Source organism: Halichoeres trimaculatus, unplaced genomic scaffold (genome assembly GCF_033239565.1).
Source record: "Halichoeres trimaculatus isolate MK-OKI-2021-1 unplaced genomic scaffold, fHalTri1.1 fHalTri1_scaffold_5, whole genome shotgun sequence".
NCBI lineage: Eukaryota > Metazoa > Chordata > Actinopteri > Labriformes > Labridae > Halichoeres > Halichoeres trimaculatus.
In genome coordinates, this window is record NW_027437183.1 from 39210509 (window position 1) to 39225508 (window position 15000).

The window sequence follows — 15000 nt, forward strand, 5'->3', positions numbered from 1 at the left end:
AGCTCTGTTCCATAAGACTGTGGGCCCAAGGTGAATCGCCTCTTCTCGGTGCTGCTCTGTTATGGGCCCCCAGAGTGCAGGATCCCGGGAGAGCGTCGGCATTGCGGTGTTGAAGCCGCTGCCCATTGTGGGCGTGAGTGACTCATCGCCCTCCACGATAGTCAGTTGAACATGATGCAGGCACCAGGTCAACATTGAATCTGTTGAGTGGTTTTCTTCATCTGGGTCGCGAATGTTAGCAGCGATAACATTAGCCAGTGCATCGGCAGGTGAAGCAATGACATCTGCCCTCGCTGCTGTTTGCATCCTCGGCAGAGCAGGTGGGAACCAACAGGAAAAATCGCCCGATTTTCGGCATATACTTTTAAATTCCAGCTCTTTTTAAATCTTTGTTCTTTATTTTTCGTTTGGCGATCCCACTTAGCTGCCCTCCAGGCTTCTCCATTTTGGTAATTTCTATTTGAAGTTTCGCTGACTATTTCACGCTGATTGGCATCACCCTTGACCCGCCCCATGGCTACCTGACCAATGAGGAGGCCCTGTCCTTCAACTCGGACTTGCGCCTACTTATAGCTGCAGCTGCACCAGCCGACAGGCTGAATTCATAGTCACATTACAATACATTTTTATGCTTGTACCCAGATTGCCTAGGGGCACTATAAAAGCAAGGCCCCTGGGCAACTACCCAGTTGCACCAATGGTTGATCCAGCCTTGCCAAGGCCCCACACATTCCACGAGGTTAGTGCAATTTTATCATTTGAATTCATGGACGTATCAACTAACCAGTCAAATAATCATAATTCATTTTTCCATCCATTTTACCATAAATGACATGAATAATTGAAACAAAAAGGATAAAGATTTGATTGTACCAGCAAGGAGCAGAAAAATAAAAGATAAAGCCTTGGCAGCACACCTCTCTTGGCATACACACACACTCACACGCACGCACGCACACACACACATACACACACACACACACACACACACACACACACACACACACACACACACACACACACACACACATGTATACACCCCATCTCACATACACCCAATGTGCGTGCTCCCCGCCTCCTCCACCCCACCAGAAAAAAAAAAAAAAGGATCCCATCAGCTAAAGGGAATGGCATGTCAAATGGACTGCAGTCTGCTCGGTGCAGTAATACACAATTCACTCCATGGTGGAAGGAAACAGAAATATGAAGAAAAAAAATTGTATTCAATCCCTTGTCTGTATTCATTTTTTCTCTTGTCCTTTTCTCTTTTTTGATTTGAAAGTTTGCAAAGTTGATGTTGAGAAGGAAAAAAACAAGCCCAAGTCTTTTCTTGAAGGAGCATTACCTTTTTAGTTTCAGTTCTATAAATGATTTTGCATCTCCTGGAGAGGTAAAGACTTTACCTGGTTTTTATGATGTACATAGAGCTTTGGCTGAAAAGCACAAGGTATGGTTTACCTCTCTGGCCTTGGGCGCTTGGGTTACCTCACAGAATCCTCTTCTCTGAGTCATCACCTCTGCAGTATGATAAGGGTAAATGTAGATCCGTTGGCCATAGTAGGTTATCTGCTATTGCAGACTCAGCCGTAAAATCAGCTCCTACTCTTGGTAGAAGTGAATCCTGGTGATTATGCTCCTTTGCCTTTTAAGATCCATTGGTTTTGGTACAGATATGCAGTGCGCTTGGTCCACTACAACTGGTTTCGTAAAGTTGCTCACCTCCAGCAGCTTTGGTAGGAATGATTGTAATGAACTCTTTGGGTCTGTCTTTCTCTTCTGTGAGGATCCACAGTTTTAACATTGTTACGTTTTGATAGCCCTTCTAAGTCATTGATCTTGAACAATAATCTTTCATTAGCCTTTTTCATATGTGAAATAAACAGTTCCAGTTACTGTATTTAAAGTTTGTATATAGGTGGAAATCATGCAGTGATAAACTCACCTGCATCAATAGTAAATCCCACTGATAAGAGCTGTCAATGTAGCACTAGACAGCAGGATTATAGGAATAGCTACGTTTTTCACCAGGAACTCTGAGAGACTCGACAACTCCATGTGTACCTCACTTCTGTCTTCCATATTGTAGGTTTTACTACACAAATAAAAGACATACACAATTAAGTGTTGTATTGATATAAATATTTTTAATCAGGCCAAATGAAAAATAACATGAAAATAAAAAGAATAAAAATTAATTGGCCAGGTAGAAACTAAAGGCAAAACTGTTGGTCCACATTTTAAAAAAGTTCAAATGACAGACAGTGAATCATTTGTTTACTGACTGAAGTAAACAGAATGGTCAGCAAAAATATATGTGATTGTTACTGCATTCAGTTTGCAAACTGTAGCTTTATCCCTTGAACAAATCATTTTACTGAACTTATTCAGATGATTCAGTTCACTGAAAAGAATTATTTTTCCCATCACTAGAAAACTGTACCCAAGGGGTCTAATATTCTTAAATACAAAGATACACTGCAGGTCAAATCAATACCTGGTCCTCTTTTAAGTGGGAGTAGGTTGAACTAAACTTTTCCATTTCAGATGCAGAGCTGCTTTTATTCCCATGAGGACACAGAGAAACAGAGTCTGAGCCCTGCATGGTTCTTATCATCCATCTCTGCTCCCCCCTAGCTATTTTTAAACATTTAACTTGGTCTATCAATAGAGCAATCAGGCCAGTGGAGCTCAGCTCAAGCTGCTCTCATATGAATTTTAAGACTGGGCTAACAACCAGCAGAGGATGGAGCAGCTGTGCTGTAATGAAACACTATCACCATGTGACTGCATCAGACGTGGATCCAGACCGCTGTGCTAGGATTTCCTTTGGTCTAAATTAAAAGTGTCAAATCTTGAACCTTTATTCAATCAGCATCATCAAAGTAAAGCACAGACCATGAATGCGTTAAGAAGTGGCCAAGGGAAGCCATGCTCTCTCTCTCTTTTCAGACTGTAGCTGTGATTTAATGAAAATACTCCTTTTTAACAGTTTCGATAATCTTCTGTGTTTCTTCACTGTCATCTCTTTCTTATTTCTCTCCACTACTTATTGAGCATTTTACAATGTGTAAAATAGCGCCCTCCTAAAGGTTATGTGGCGAATGAGTGGTAAAAATATGATATTGCACACTGTTGTCCACAAGGAGGCCAAGCCGAGTTGGCGTCCCTTGGTGAAAAAAAACTGTGGCTGGGGCCATGACACTGCTCACCTGTGGTTAGCCGAGACTGTGTCAAGGGAAGCCACCCCATCTTTGGCCTCAAGCCAATCAAATCACAGTATCGTCATCATCAGGCCACTGAATGAAATCAGGGAGATTAGCGAATTAGCAGTGTACATGAAGCGGCCGGTTGTGCATTTGAGTGGGCGGTTGAGTAAATTATGCGCTTACTTCCCAGCAGATATTGTGTGTTGCACTGCTTTCTTGCAAAAATAAGTTTTTTTGTATAATATCAGAGATGCTCATTTTAGTAAGTTTTGTAACTTGTTTGATACTTTAGTCGTTGATTTATGTAAAGTCTTGTTTTTGTCTTTTATTTCAACACAGATGTTGTTAACTATAACAACCTTGGCATGTAAACACATGCAAGTCTGTTGTTATTCCTTGCTTTTATTTAGGAAGATTTTTTTGTTGTCTTCCTTTATCAATCAATCAATCAATCTTTATTTGTATAGCGCCAAATCATAACAAATGTTATTTCAAGACACTTTACAAAAACATTTACAGGTCTAGACCCGTAAATGTTAATAAATTTTATTAGCAGAAACCCAACATCAAGACAGGATAAGGAGTCTTATCTTATCTTAATCCACCATGAGTACAGTTACATAAAAGAAATAACCTGTTTTTTCAGCCAGTGCTTGTTGCAGACAAACTTCATGTTTACAATAAAATATTTAGCAAAATCATAGCTAGAGTCAACTTTTACAGGAGTAATCTTGCCAAATCGCCCCCCTTTGGGCCTCTATACATGTGGCAGTGTCTGTGTCTGCCTCAACCCCCCTCCTCTGCCTAGATGTTGATGTTTTGGTTGTATGGGGATGTTTGACAGAGAGTAAGCATGGTTACATCAATTACAGTTAAAAAAAAAAAAAGTAATAATCCCTGTTCGTCTCTCACTAGTGTTAGAAAACCCTCATTTCATCTCTGTGTGAAACCCTTTGTGAAGCTTCGGTCTCTTTAAGGTTCCAGGGTTCCCCACTCCACAGACCTCCTTCCCTCTGATTGGCTAGTCCTCTGGAGGCCTGTTGTCGGTGGAGTAGTGGCAAACCTTGGTGTTATAACCCAGTTAGGATGACATTATCATTTCAGTAAGCCTCCTGAAGATCTGGTAAAGATCTGATGAAAATAAAGTAAAGATCTGATGCAGATTTGGTGAAGATCTGGTGAACATCTGATGGAGATCTGATAAAGATCTGGCGCTCTTTATAGAACAATGTGTTTTCATCAGTTTACAGACAGGTTTAGGGATTTCTCCAACATATGAACATGTAGGAGTTTGAAAATCTGCACATGCTCAGTCTGAACATCCAGCCCTAGGACTTTATCTATGTTCATCTATGATTAAAATATGGGAGAGCAGAATACCCCCTCTTCAAAAATGTTTAGCTGTCACTGTCAAAAAGAAGTTCCTATAAAGAATGTCCTGCTTGTGTCAGTTTGGTGCCCCCTGTGGACACAATGATTCTGTTTCTCTCTGTGGTGTTGGTGTGATCTTGTTTGCTGTGGGGTGTCCTGATGAGGTGCCCAGATTTAAAAACCAAGAAAACTATCTGACTTTACATCAAGTCTCCATTGCTTGAATCACTGTTTCCTGTCTGGCGTATGCAGTGAAGGGTGAAATGATATACAGCAATGGTAATTTAAATTGTATACATTCAATTATTGATTTTACAGCATAAATACCTTTCACAGTCTTGTAACGTAAGTCAGGCTGGGACCTGGTTTCGCAGCTCTGACCTGGTCTCCAACTTTAACCCCCCCAAGGAAGGAGAGGTAATAAAGCAAGTTTTGGAAAAACAGACCTCTGTGCTAAAGTGGTTTTCTCCCCAAGTCTGCCTCATCCCTTCCTCTGATGTGTGCAAGACTATAAAACATTAAGACATGGCTGTAAATTCGAAGACTTTTCGTTGACACCTGGCGGACATGTGAAACTGTACAGACATCCTTCTCTCAGGGAGAGGCTGGAGAGACTTCTCAGCCTCCACCTAGTATCTCGTGACCCTTGACCTTTCTCTCTGGGAACAGGAGAGAAGGAATGCCAGGAGAAGATCTGCTACCCTCCTTCTCCTCAAAGACAAAGACTCTTTGATTCACACAGTTGAGAACAGCACAAAAATGATGTTTTTACACTAAGACTTACATGTACATCTTCACCTTTGCAAACATGTACTGTGTAATGAGAAACATTGATAATGTGCGTGTGAAAACTGCTGTCTTCCCATTGTAACATCTTGATTTTTATTTTATTGGGTTCATAAAGAGGAAAACCTATCATGTTTAGTCTTGATGTGAAGCTTAAATCATAAGAAATGTGATTTTGACTATTACATGTATGATCTCTTTACAGTTTAAAGTTCTAGTTAGTTAGTGATCTCTGGGACAATCTGATCCACGTGCAGAAAGATGAGACGTGAAGGGGCGTCAGCCTAAAGTGACCTCACTGACTCGGCGGGAAAAGCTGAGTAAAACTCCACTCCAGGACAAGAACATTGGCTCTTTTCTCTACCCCTCATCCAGGCTCTTTCGTTTCATCCTTCCTCCAGAAGGCTCGTTCCTCTTACTTCTTTCAGAAGGCTCTTCTCCTTCTACTTCTCAACTGGCAACGCACATGCCAACTCTAAGCTCATCACCGGCTCCAGACTCTACAGGCTGAGATGCAAGTCACCTCAGCCCGACTGCATCCAGTCATCTATTGGTGCCTGGGTCTCTCCCTGAGACACCCAGCTGATCGACGGGATTCCCCCTCGTGCGCTGACGTCAGGAGACGAGCGCTGCTCACTGCTTTCCCTGCGGTGATTCAACTTTGGAACTCTGCCAAAGTTTCAACCCGACGCCCGGCATCATCGCCGTTGTTCCAGCCGCCACTGCCGCTGTGAGAATCGACTCTACGGACTCAACTCATTGGACATCACCTCCGTGACGCTCAGATGACCTGCAGCAGGCCTCCAGCCTCTCCATCACCCCTCAACGGACATTCACAGACATCTGCAGCGGAACCCAGCCATCTCTGTCGCCCCCTCCACTCTCACCATCGGCCTCAGAACTTGTGTAAGACAATCTTGCATTCACTGGTATATCGTGGTCAATGCCCCAGAGATCTTAGGTGGGTTAGTTAGTTTATGTGGGTTGGTTTATGTCATTTTTATTCCATTTATTCCGGTTTTTATGATCAGTTTCACTTTCTGTTCCTCATTGCATTTATCCTTTTATATCTTTCACCTGTTCATTTATTCATGCACATTTTTCCTCTTTTTGTTAGTAAATAAACTTTTCATATATAAAGAAATTGCTTCTGTCTTTGTGTGGTTGAAATTAACGGCCTCTGTACACCGTTCAAAAGAATTCACGTTTGATGTAGCGGCCTTTTGATATTGAGACCTGAAAATTGATAATTCTATGAATTATTAAATCACAATTTCTTACGGTAAACCTTTCTAGAGTTTCCCTGTTTTCTCTAAACTGGGTGGTGCCCCGACTTAAATTTAAACTCGCATATTGTAAGTTTAAATGTCTCTTGAAAGTTATACTTTCGCTCCGGTGGAATGCTGGCATTCTGCTGTTAATAATTAATTAGTCATTCTTTGACACCGATTCACGCTACAGTCTCATTTTGAGAATTTTAACTTTTTATTTATATTCTTATAAAAAAAAAAAAGATAAATGAATATTATGTGATTGTGTTATTTGATCAAAGCTTTCTGCACACAAAGCTGTACGAAATGGAAACATAGCTGTCAGAAAGGACACTTTATGACTGATAGGGCTGGGGGTCCCCTAATGAGGAATTGACAGCCTCCATCCCCATCACAGAGTCACAGAGCTGGCAGAAACAGATGAGCAGCCCATCCAGTAGTGATGGATGGCCACTCTGATGAGGAGGACATAGCTGGGTTTCACAGGGGCAAGAAATGAGACAGCCGTCAATCCTCCCTCGACAATTCAATCCAAGTATCCACCAATCACATCCCAGCACAGGAGCGTCCTGTTCTCACAGACAGAGCGTATTAACCGTCTAACAGTGATCCAGCAGACTGGAGGAGGAGTGGGCTGATGATGGATGGAGGAGTGGTCTTAACCTCTTAACCCACCTGCACTGTATGGACTACTTCTGCCCTACCACCTCAGTCTAATGGGGATTATTCATCATGACAATGGCGACAGCAGGGAACACTGACGAAGAAATGGGCTGAAGTCTTAGAGAAGATTATGGGGGGGGGGGGGGGGGGGGGGGGGGGGGGGGGGGGATTTGAATGAACAGATTACTGAGTCAGATTCAACATAACAAGCAGGATGAACGGATGGATGAGGAAAGGTCAAACAAGGGCGAAAGGAAATTAACACCAATTAAGGAAGTCAAAACTTTGGGGGGGTCTGACAACTTGCACAAAACTTCTTCGTAAGAGTAATCAATGTGGTGAGGTCATAATGTGTTTAAATTTTCACAGTCTAACAAATGTGTGGTGGTCTGAAAAAGAAACAGCCAGGTTTCATGACTGTGTGTCTGAGTTGTGTGACTGTGTGTCTGTGTCAGAGTCCAAAACCAACCCTTACCTCAAGCTAAACCAGAACCACAACGAGAGATCCACAGGCTAACTGAGCTGGTTTATGTTTGACTTTGAGGGCTCTAATTTCGTAGACCAGGCGCAGGCGCAGGCGCACCTGCCCTGCGCCGGCCTTCGCCGTGCGCACAGGGCGTGACTGGCGCACTTTGCAAGTTTCCTGCAATGCCAAGAGAGGCACAGTACAGGCGCACATCAGCGCAGAGCTGCGCGTCCACGCCTCCCTCCGCGCAAATGGCAGAGAGGGAGGAGAAAAGCCGTGAGTGGGTTTAACACAGCCGAGCGCTGTTTTCACCAATCAAATGAGCGCCTCTCCTCGCCTTTAAATGCCCTGCGACTGAGGCGCAGCGTCTGATTGGTCTGAGTGATCTTCAGCACCACGGAGAGAGTGTTGGTAGCGGAGACGGTCAGAGCCGCTGTCCCTGCAGCAGGTCAATGGACAGCGGGGCACATCGGAGGACACGACGCGCGTCACCATGTGGGCCAGCTCCTGGGACAAATTTAATCTGTTCCTTTGTCTTTATTCGGAGTAAAAAATTAAGAGGCAGTTACACAGCTGGCTTATCCATTTAGAATACTTTCGATCCACCTGCACTCCTGGTTTGTCATCTCCAAATAGCAGAACCTTTGGTGATATACTGTATACTCTCCCAGTGTCTCCACCTCATCCTCCTCACAACAATGTACACCATCTAAGTAGATCACGTTAAAAATAAAGACTAAAACAGAGAAATATGGGAAATCACGGGTAAATCCTGAGTGACATACATTTATTTTGTCTCTTTTTTTCTTTGTCTTTTCTCTCCCTCTTTTCTTTGAATTAAATGAAATGAGAGAACCAGATATATACTCAGTATCAGATGTTAAGGCTGTTTATTGTTTAATTGTAAGATGTGCATCAAACTTCCAGCTGCCGTCAGGTTAACTTTCCATTATGACAAACAGCTTTAATCTGACATCAGATGTGACGGGACAGTTAATATAGATACAAATGTATATGCTGGTTCAGACAGTTACATTAAATAGTGATTACTGTGATTGTTTACTGCATTAAAATGTGCCTGACACTCTGGAAACCTGCCTCTGAGGCTTTGATGACATGTGCGCACATGTGCTTCTGTCACCAAATTACAGCTGCGTGGGGTGCGCTGCGCCTTGCGCCGAGGATAGACCAGGTTGGAGCTGGCGAGCTTTCAGCGCACTTTTTTGGCACGAAATTGTCACTGCGCCAACAAGAATCTGCTGACACCTCCCCCTGGTGCGCCGTCAACTCCCCCTGGTGCGCCGTCACACCCATCTCTGCGCAGACGGTCTACCAAATTGTCAAATTGGCAGCGCACGGCGGTGCGCCGCACAAAATTAGCACTGCGCAGGCTGCGCCAGGCTTGCGCCCCCTGCGCTGCGCCACGAAATTAGAGCCCTGAGACTGCAGAGTTGAGACTTAGGTGTTTAAAGGGTCAAGCAGGTCCAACAAAGCAAAACAATGGGAACAAGCTAATGCACTGAGGCTGCAGTGATTCGATTTGTCACCACGTCCTCTAGAGAGATGAGAAAAAACTACAATAGAAACTAGATCTCAGTCTGTCTGCGTCATGAATAAGTCCTCTGTGCACCCCAGGGTTAGCTATGGAGTTCCACAAGGCCCAGTGCTTTAACCATTTCTCTTCATTGTTAACAGCCTGTGGCGTACTGTGGAAAGGTCATTTTTTCCTAAAGTTAGTGGTCTCTTTGGTTGAACTGTATATCAGCCTTAGACTGCTCCCTGCTGCTCCACTCCTGGAGCTTCATTCAGTGGTCAGTCAGTGTAACTGCAAGTCAATTTTCTCTCACTCCAAGATGGCTGCCCAACAGCAACTCCTGTCAACCCCTGCTGGCATATCCTGTCAATCTCTCTGTTCCTAAAGAATCCTAGAGCTCATTCGTTCATTCATTTTCTTAATAGCTTATCCTGTTCAGGGTTTGGCTGGATTCTTTCCCAGCGAGAGGCGGGGTACACCCTGGACTGGTTGTTAGTCAATCACTTAGACAGACAACCAATCATGCACACACTCACACCTATGGGCAATTTAGAGTGACCAATAAACCTGGTGAGCATGTTTTTGGACTGTAGGAAGCCGGAGTATCCGGAGAGAACCCACGCATGCAGGGGGAGAACATGCAAACTCTACACCGAAAGGCCCACCGCCCGAGCTGGGAATTGAACCGGTGACCTTCTTGCTGTGAGGCTGCAGTGCTGTTGCGCCACCGTGCAGCCCCCAATCCTAGAGTTAAAAAAAATATGTGATAATACACAGTAACATCTAAGTAATGAATTGTTCCATCAGTTTTTAACACTCTAATTTTCGTCTATGGTCATGTTTCCATAACACCCAAAATTGCAGAAAAATTTATATTTTTAAAAAACAAATGGTAAAAGAAACAACACAATTTCTAAAAACCTCTCAAGTTGGGATAAAAAAACTTTTTTATGCTGTCATGAGGTGGTTCTCAGAAGTTTGGATCTTTCAGTTAATTGAAAAAGTGAAATGGAAACAGATTTTTAAACTAAAACATGTCACCAGACGAGAATAACAGACACACCCTCTTCCCCTCCTTCACCACCATCCACTCCCAGAAGTCCCTGGTGCATGTCCACTGCAGCTCTGCTCAAAGTTCCAGGTTCAGTGCAGATGTTGCTGATGTCATGTTGTGTGCCTTTCTAGTCGTAATGGAAACACTAGCAAGGTGCCAATGTACTTCATGGAAATTTCAGAAATGTCACTTTGATTATGGAAAAAAGTTTAATCAAACACAACTTGTGGAGTATTGACTGGGACCAGGAGCAGAGTCCATCTCTCCAGAGTCAGCGTCACTACCCAGGCTACCTCTGAACTCTAATGTAGAATTCAAAATCCTTCTTACCTTTAAAGCTCGTTATAATAGTGTACCATCATGGTGAGAGCAGTAGTTAAATCAAGCAATTCCAAAGTTTGTGAATCTGATATGACAAATAATCTCTAATTACCTAATAAATCAATGAAATACACAAATAGTGGCATTTTCTCCCTAAGGCCAAGGGAAGCCATGCTCTCTCTCTCTTTTCAGACTGTAGCTGTGATTTAATGAAAATACTCCTTTTTAACAGTTTCGATAATTCTTCTGTGTTTTGTCACTGTCATCTCTTCCTTATTCTTCTCCTCTAGTTATTGAGCATTTTACAATGTGTAAAACAGCGCCCTCATAAATGTTCTGTGGCAAATGGTGAAAATACAATACTGCACGCTGTTGTCTGCAAGGAGGCCAAGCTGAGTTGGCGTCCCTTGGTGAAAAAAAAGTGTGTCGGCATTCAAAATAAGTAAAATAAGCGCTCTCTGGGCGCTCTAACAGGTCGTTCCTTTACATGAAATTGCGATTTACAAACTGCAACATAGTCTTTTATGTACCACACTCCCTAAAAATCATACAGATTAGAGGCTTTGTCTCACTTGGCTTCCTCAAAAAAAATCCCCACGCCACGCCACTGTACACAAAAAAGAACCACAACAATAACAACAAGTGTAATAATTATTCTTGAGACTTCGTTTTATCATTTCCTGTCAACAACTCAGCCCAAAGTGGGAAGGACAGCTTCTGATAGGGTCAGTAAAACATCTTCACGTAAACAAATAGGCTGTAAGAAATCTGACCAGTAGCAAATTTCCTGAGCAGAGGCAGCTCTGCATCGGTGTTTCAGTATCTGATGATGAGCTTCTGGCAGCCCACAATCAGTCATTTGATATCAAAGCAGCATCAGAGCAGTGTCCTCCATCAACCACACCTTTTCTGTCTCTCAGCAACCAAAGTATCTATGGCTCTTAACCCCAACCCTCTCCTCCGTTTGTGTTTCAGCAGAAACTCGCACTGAAACTCACATTCTTCTCCCACTATGGCTGTTTAATTATTTAACCTGTTACATAATTGTTTCCCTGGTACAACAGGGAAAAAAAACACTTCCATATAATCCATGTATGGTTAAAAAAAGGTAATTAATGTTTTAAATGGGCTTTAATGAATTTGTAGAAGTAAACACCTCTTTTGCAGCTAGAAGTCACAAGATTTACCAGTGTTTTTTTCTCCGCACTTCACTTCTATCTCATGAACTGTACAACCTTTATGGTGTTGTGTTGTAGTTATAGTGCTGACTCAGTCCACTAGATGGCAGTAATTCACCTAAACCTGACACCTGCATTGACAAAACGCGTCAGCGCCGTGCATTGTGGGAAACAGAATGCTAGGTAGACTGGTCGGTTGCATACTGAGAAATTTTCCTGGCCCAAAAGGACATCCGGGCTTTCTTGGCATATTGCAGATTTTGCAATTTTTCGCATACTGACTACTACATACAAAACTTCAGCAAAAATAGTAGGCACCGCAAAGTGTAAGTGTAGTAGGTAGTTTGGAAAATAGCCAGTGACTTGAATGTACTGACTGGGAGCTCTCCCCTCCAAGTCAGTGAGTGATTCATGTCAAACCTTTGAACTGACTGAACTGAGAGGGATTCCTTCGCTAGCCGACCAAAGTGTGAGACTTCCGGTCTTCATGCTTGCTGTTCACGACATGGAGTGTACTTGTCTGTCTGTTTGTGTGTGTGTGTGTGTGTGTGTGTGTGTGTGTGTGTGTGTGTGTGTGTGTGTGTGTGTGTGTGTGTGTGTGTGTGTGTGTGTGTGTTTGTGTTTGTGTGATCGCGTCGGGGTTGAACTTTGCTATGCATGACTCAGAGAAAAAGACGAGACGTGAACATAAGAATGTACGGAGAAATGACATCCTGTCAGCTAAATAAGATAAATAACACAAGGTCACTGAGGCTGTTATAGTGGTAGGGGAACAACTGATAGCACATCACATTGCTACTTCCTTGAATTTGGTGACATGACAGGAAGATGTTAGGGGGCAGCTTAAACGACGCAAGGCTCCCAACAGACTCTAACCTGTTGGTTCAGTCAGTAAATATCACTGGCATGAAAGGGGGAGGGAGGACAGGCTTAGGCCACTCAAGGTATAGAGAGAGAAACAGAAGACGAGAGGGAGGAGAACACAGTTGAAGTTGAAAAATGAACAAACCTTTTCAGGAAGTGATTCAGTTCAGATCGTTTACCCAGGTGGTTTGTTTGTTTGAACGAAACATTAACGAATGTCGCATCACTAGAGGAGACTCCTTAGGTGTAGGGGCTCACAACAGCACCCGCTGCTAATTAAGGAAAAAAAGTTCAAAGCATGCTTTCATGTCAGTCTCCAAACTTAAGAGAAAGCCGCTAGATTTGTGTTAGCTGCTTTTTTGGAAAAAAAAAAATCTCTATAGGGGTCTGAAAAGCCGCTTAATGTAGCAACAAAGTTGCTGAGTTAGCAAGCATCACTGAAATTATTGATGGCAATGAGAGCTCACACAATGTGGATTCTTTGCCTTACTCACAGGCAGAGACACACAGCAGAGCTCCTTCTCACCAGGAATCTTCTGTTTTTCACTGTGAGAGTGGTTTTGAAGTAGACGCCTGCATTTTCCCAGATTCCTCAAAGATACAGCGGTGTGTTGATCTCAGGATGCCAGACCATGAGGAACCCTTCAATACTAACTCACCTGCTCTACCTGAAACCTGAAGGACTAAAAGCTTTGGAAAAAGACTGTCACTGCACTCTCCAACACACAGACACAGACACACAAATACAGACACACAAAAACGCTCACCCACAACTCGAGGACAGTCTTATTCCTGTCTTTGAGACAGCAGGTATCACTTGGTCTCACTTTAAACAGTAACATTAACAGCGATTACCTCATGCGTATGTTTTCATAGCACTTTGTAGGAAATTTTTTGTGTCTGCTGCTTAGTGTTATTGCATTGGTGGTCAAAACATCCACGCTGTCATTGGGTAACCTGTGGGTGCGTGTGTGTGTGAAGGTGATCCAGGTGTTCTGATAAAGCCCAGTCTATTTCCCTAACAAGGCTGGAGTCCACCATGGAAACAGGAAGACACCTGCCTGCTGTGTACGAATGATCAAGGAACTTGATCAAAGCTCCTGGTACCCAGCGTCCCACTCCATACCCAGGATGTGAAAAATGTGCTAAGACACCTACACTCACCACAAACATCAGATTGTGTTTCAGACTGTGTTTCAGACTGCAAAGTCCTCAAAGGAGGGGCAGTGACCTGTTCATCAGTTAGAACTAAGATACTGTCAAACCACCGTACTGTATACAGATATAGCAGGATAGTGGTTCTCCAGATCTTCAGGGGTTGCCAGTTTGATCAATCAGCAGAAGAAATGAAGGAGCTCATAACAAATGAAGTTTAAACCAAGCTGGTCTGAGAGAGTCTGAGTATGGTGGTGTTCAAATACTGATGTGAATGAACTCACGTTGTAGAGGATATCCACCCATCCCTCCATTGTGATGCACTGGAAAACTGTGAGAACAGCAAACAGGATGTTGTCAAAGTTTGTGATGCCGAAGCTGGGTCCGATCCAAAACTCCCTACAAACCGTGCCGTTAGCACAGGTCCTCGCCGGGGCCTCCAGACCACAGGGGAAATCTGCTGCCTGCTCACCTACAGTCACACACACACACACACACACACACACACACACACACACACACACACACACACACACACACACACACACAAAAAAAAAAAAAAAAAAAAACACACACATACAGAGGTATTTTTAGAGCAGGCTGTTGAAAGAATATATAGCCTATGTAGACATGTTTTTATTAGTGCTGTCAGGCGATTAAAAAAAATTAATCTAATTAATTACAGGATTTGTAATTAATTAATCTAATTAATCACATTTTAATCTCATGTCTGCCTAAGGTCCCAAAATAAAGAATTTGGATTCCAGGACATTAAAATTACATTAAAAAACATTTAAAAATAAGGTGGGAATATATACAACACATTTGTAGGTACCCTGAGGCATAAGGAACCCATGAAAAAAGTTTTATGGTTCTATCTTTACAAAATCTGCACAGTCGTGCACCTAAGATAAGCTGATTTGTTTTTTAGGACGGTTTTTGCTTCTGTCACATTTTTACTCGATGTGGACTCTATTTTCACTGCAATATGAACTTCTATACTTCTATGAGGTCAGGAGAACCAGGGCTAAAGGCTAAAAACTGTGAGGAACTATGTACAAAACACTTTTTTCAAGTCTTGGATCAAAGAAAAGTGAAGTATTCTCAGTTTAACATGCTCCGGACACACAA

General features: G+C 42.9%; 1 protein-coding gene across 1 annotated transcript in view; it reads right to left on the minus strand.

The window, feature by feature from the left end:
• Positions 1-15000, minus strand: part of cacna1ba (calcium channel, voltage-dependent, N type, alpha 1B subunit, a) — a 387106-nt gene that overhangs the window by 272897 nt on the left and 99209 nt on the right. Inside the window, exon 6 of the mRNA XM_074671044.1 lies at positions 14154-14341. Within this exon, the coding sequence (XP_074527145.1) occupies positions 14154-14341 (188 nt within the window). The remainder of the gene's footprint in view (positions 1-14153; positions 14342-15000) is intronic.